The sequence below is a fragment of the Triticum aestivum genome, chromosome 2A (genome assembly GCF_018294505.1).
Source record: "Triticum aestivum cultivar Chinese Spring chromosome 2A, IWGSC CS RefSeq v2.1, whole genome shotgun sequence".
Lineage (NCBI taxonomy): Eukaryota > Viridiplantae > Streptophyta > Magnoliopsida > Poales > Poaceae > Triticum > Triticum aestivum.
This window is the reverse complement of record NC_057797.1, coordinates 719,875,263-719,879,968: the sequence shown is the minus strand read 5'-3', so window position 1 is coordinate 719,879,968 and position 4,706 is coordinate 719,875,263. Positions and strand designations below refer to the sequence as shown.

The 4,706-nt window shown below is 58.5% G+C and overlaps 1 protein-coding gene across 1 annotated transcript; it reads right to left on the bottom strand.

The window, feature by feature from the left end:
* Nucleotides 1-468: 468 nt before the first annotated feature.
* On the bottom strand, nt 469-2,748 carry LOC123186188 (U-box domain-containing protein 19-like). The gene has a single exon (XM_044597972.1). The coding sequence runs from the start codon at nt 2,661-2,663 to the stop codon at nt 588-590; it is 2,076 nt and encodes a 691-aa protein (XP_044453907.1). The 5' UTR covers nt 2,664-2,748; the 3' UTR covers nt 469-587.
* Between the last annotated feature and the right edge of the window lie 1,958 nt (nt 2,749-4,706).

The following is a 4,706-nucleotide window of genomic DNA, read 5'->3' as shown; positions in this document are numbered from 1 at the left end:
ACGTTATCCCACAAAAAATTTAACTAGCGACGTTAGTTTTCCACGCCAGATATAATTATGAGGCTGGCCTGCCCCTAAACATGAGCATGGAAGGGAAAAGTGCGCAGAGCATGCATATAATCTAGCTAGAGAAATGAATCTACTAGACTATGGCCGATGCATGAACACAATCGTGGGCCTAACTAATTGAACAGCATGCATGATGACCGGACCGGCTCCTATTCACGCTGCATACAGAACGCGAACATAAAAAACCGCGTCCGGCGGGGAGGTACTTTCGTCATCGTTTACTTATATTTATAAAGTGGGGCGGAAGTTTGGCATTCTCTTTTTACATAGACACTCTCATATGTACTCCCTCCGTTCCAAAATAGATGACTCAACTTTATACTAAAGTTAGTATAAAGTTGAGTCATCTATTTTGGAACGGAGGGAGTACAATTTTACATTATGTGATGCCCATCCCTGCTCCTCAGAAACGCGAGCAGGACAGAGGAAAGAGAACTCACCGCCGGAAAAAGAAAGACAAATTACAGGAATCATCTGTACACTTCATCAGTCATCACACTCAAGTTCGTGGGCTATAGCTATACTCGAATGACACGGTCACCGGCCGGCGGCGCCACCGGCGGCGGCGGCTGGCGCTGCTCGTAGACCCGGTGGATCTCGTTAATGAGCCACCTCGCCTTCTTGTTCGCCAGAGGGCTGCCGTCGGCGATGAGCGCGTACAGCGCGGGCATCAGCGCAGTCATCTTGCCCATGAGGGCGACGACCTTGTCCCCTCCGTGCAGGCACAGCGAGGCCAGCAGCGCCACGCAGTGGTCCTTCCCCGACCGAGACGCCGACGCGCCGAGGAAGTCGACGAGGCTCGTGACGAGCTCCGAGCTGGCCAGGATGGCCGTCGCGCCGGCCGGCTGCTCGGCGATCCTCGCGAGCAGGGCGACGGCGTCGTTCGCCAGGTCCTCGCGGTCGCCGGGCAGGAGGCTGGCGAGCACGCCCACGGCGCCGGCGGTCACCGCCTTCCCGATGCTGCTCGCGCCGTGGAGCACCCCGTGGAGGCTCACCAGCGCGTTCTTGCGGCCGCGGTAGGTGCCGTCCCTCATCAGGCGCACCAGCGTCGGGATGGCCTCCGGGATGCGGCCGATCTCCTGGCAGTACTCGCTGTTCGGCGAGAGGTAGAACAGGATGGCCGCCGCGTTCTGCCGCGCCTCCACCTTGGCCGCGACGTTGACGGCGTCGACGACGAGCCCGAGCCCGCCCGCCTCCACGAGCGCGCTCCGCCCGGCCGCGTGCTTTGAGAGGTTGAGGAGGCAGGCGATGGCGTTGTCCTGGACGGACGCGTCCATCGAGGAGACGAGGTGGAGGAGCCACGGCACGGCGTCGGCCTCCACGAGGCACGCGCGGTGGTACACGTTGCGCTTCGCCAGCTTCCGCACCTCGTGCGTCGCCTTCTTCTGCTCCTCGGGCGTGCCCCTGGAGAGCCTGGCAATAAGGAAGGCCACGGCGAGACGCACGCCGCCGGCCGCGGCCGGGCCGAACGCCGAGACGGTCTTATCGACCGCGCACCGGTGCTTGCTGCTCTGCTGCTCGTGGAGGGGCGTCCCATTGGCCAGGAGCAGCTGCTCGACAATGCCGCGCGCGGCTACGTTCGGCACGAACTGGGTGCTACGGAGCTTCTCGCCGGTAACAGGGCACGTCCGGCAGCCGCTCTTGATCCACCGTTTGATGGACGTCCGGTCGTAAGTTTGGCCGGTGGTCACGGTCACCGGGTCAGTCATCAGCTCGAGACTGATCGGGCATTGCAGCGCCTCCTGGCTAGTCCACGCCGCGCAGCTCGATGCCGGCCTTGACCCGGGCGCTGCCGCGTCAGCTTTCTTGGCATCAACGGTGTCAAACAAGACGACGCGACAGTAGACGAGGAACGCCATGAGGCCGCTGATGAGCACGAGGTCGTTGTCGTTCTCGCGGCCGTCCTCCAGGCGGTCCAGCAGCTCGGCCTCGAGGAAAGCGGCCTCCTCGGCGCAGTCGCACCAGCTGGTGATGCCGACGCGGCCGAGCACCATCATCGCGTCCTCCGCGTGCGGCGTGGCGCGGCTCCTGAACAGCGCGAGCATGGAGCGCACGCTCCGGGTCGCGCGCCCGTCGTCCTCGTCCGGCCACACCGGCGCGCGCCACGCCTGCTGAGACAGGAGCCTCGCGAGCTCTCCAGCCTCGACGGACGCCCCGACCACGTCCGCCGGCAGGACGTCCAAGGCCGTGGCGACCGAGCAGAGGACCACCCGGAGCTCGGAGGCGACGAGGTCGGCGTTCATGAGCACCCACAGCCTCGCCCCTCGCCTGGAGCAGTCCGCGAGCAGGAACCGGAGCTTCTGCATGGCGACGTGGAGCTCGGACAGGCCGAGCACCGACGCGTCCGGCAGGGGCTCCGCCGCCGCCTCGCGGACCTCCTCGAGGAACGCGAGGAGGACGCGGGTGACGCGCAGGGCCTCGCCGGCCCCTCGGCGGAGCACGGGGAGCGCGGCGGCGTCGTGGCGGGCGACCTCGGCCACGAGAGCGACGAGCGACGCCAGCAGCGTGCCCGGGGCGATGGCCTCGCACGGGCACACCGTCGGCAGCGCCAGCATCCGGCGGCCCGGCGGCGCCCGACGGTCGTGCGGCGGCATGTCGCGATCGGGCAGCTGCGGACGGCGATTGGATTTGGAGGGAACGCAACGCGACGCACCAGACACAAAATCTGTGAGGATTGGGAAGCGGGGTCTTCCTCGCTCGCGGCGGCCAAGAATTGGAGGACGAACTATTTATAGGGACGTCGGTACACGTGCTGGCGCAAGCAAGCGTGGACGGCCCGGCCATGGATAGGGCTCGGGCTGGTGGCGCGCGGCGGTTCGCCGATGGTGGCGCGTACGAATCTGGTTACGGTGGGCGGCAGCTTCCGGACGGACGGGGCAAGGCGAGGCGACGCGCCAATATCATGATTGCATAGTGCTGCACTGTGCGGGCCGCGGGCGGCAGCTTTTTAAAATCCCGGGCGTTGGTTCATGTGCTTCCGATAACAAGATTTGCTGTCTCGATTAGATAATAAAATTGTTAGGGGGGTGGGGGGCAGAAGATATTGCAATTTGCAATATGGAAATCGACTCGGCTCCACATAGAAGAGTGCCCTAAGCTGATCGTTCAACATTTTGTACTACTACCAGTAGAAAAGAACATAATTTTGCTAAGTTTCAGTGACTTTCTTAGCCTTAGTCAATGCTATATTAATTTTGTCTTGCATAGAGATTTGTATAAAAATTTTCTTTTTGACTTTTTCCTTTATATTCTTGTGTGTATATATACTACACCTTCGTCACATAATATAAAATGTTCTTTCGAGAATATAAGACGTTTTGAAGCTATGTTAGCTTGCAAGAAGAGTGTTTTATATTGTGCGACGGATTAATATATCACCCGACTAAGACTTTATTAAGTCTCCGTCACACTGAGACAAAGACCCAAAAGAAAAGGTAGGAAGTATAGAACGCGTGCCTTTTGCATGTGGAGGCACGCACAAGTAACACGACGGAGGGTAACAGATTGTTAGTTTGACAGCCTTCCGTCGCTGTTTTAAGCAGAGCTCCAGCTGCTGACGCTCTCTCTTGAGAGAGAATCACCGCGCGCGCAAAGATTAGCCGGTAATTTATTCTTAGGACTTGCGAGCTGTCGTCGTCTGTCCCGGCATGGCCAGGGATGATGCCCGTGTGCATGGTTTTGCATGTGCACCTCAGAGAAAAAGATGAGAGAGCGTGCATGTCGAAAGAAGCTGAAGATGGCGTGTGGCCGTGTGGTCATTGAGGCAAGTGAGTGATCCCAGATGGGGTTATTCTTTCCCCGGTGCAACGCATAGGTCTAGGGTTACGATTGACCGGAATCAGTAAGTTTATGGTGCCAGTTTCAGGCGTTGAGAGTTTAAACTTGGATTCATACTCGATCCGTGACTGTGAATTCAAGATTTGTTTTTGACTTTTCTCTTCGATGAATCATGCACTAATACTACCTCTGTCCGGTTTAAGGCGCCCTACACCGGCCTAAACCCGGACAAAGACGCCTCCACATGTATTTCCTGAAAAATGGTAAGAGCATCTACAGCCGGGCCTAGCTAATCTGGTTCCCTAAATATCGACGTGTCTGGTCACCTCTTCAATGTCCACATCCACAACTAGGCACCTCATTAGCAAATCCTTAAATCCATACAATCACATGCAATGTAAACTAACTCATGCAATGCATATGGATCCCACACATAGCATCTGACCACTTCATCAGCATGCCATCAAACTACTTCATGCAAGCCACACGCAGTGGATGGGCTGTGAGGCATGCCAGCGTTGACCTCCGACCTGGAGACTGGTGCTGCACAAATGAGGCGCCACCGAAGGGGTTGCGCCATCACCCCGGAGTTGCGGAGCCAGCCAGGGGTTGCAGCATCCGGCAAGGCCGCAGTCATACGCCTCGAGCCACCAGCGACGATAGATCCAAACGTCATTCACACAGACGCAATGGATTCCCATCGGATTGACTCCAATAGCGGCCCGACACACTCCTCCCGTGAATGGTGGATAGTCATGCGGACGGCTATCTCCTCATCTCCGCATGGGACGAGGTCCCAGTCAACAGATCGGAAGATCTCGGAGTCGGATCCATTGCCAGCCATGTTAGAGAAGGTTGAA

Coding starts and splice junctions, on each gene's coding strand:
- LOC123186188 (XM_044597972.1), bottom strand. CDS start 2,663: ATGCCGCCGCACGACCGTCGGGCGCCGCCGGGCCGCCGGATGCTGGCG.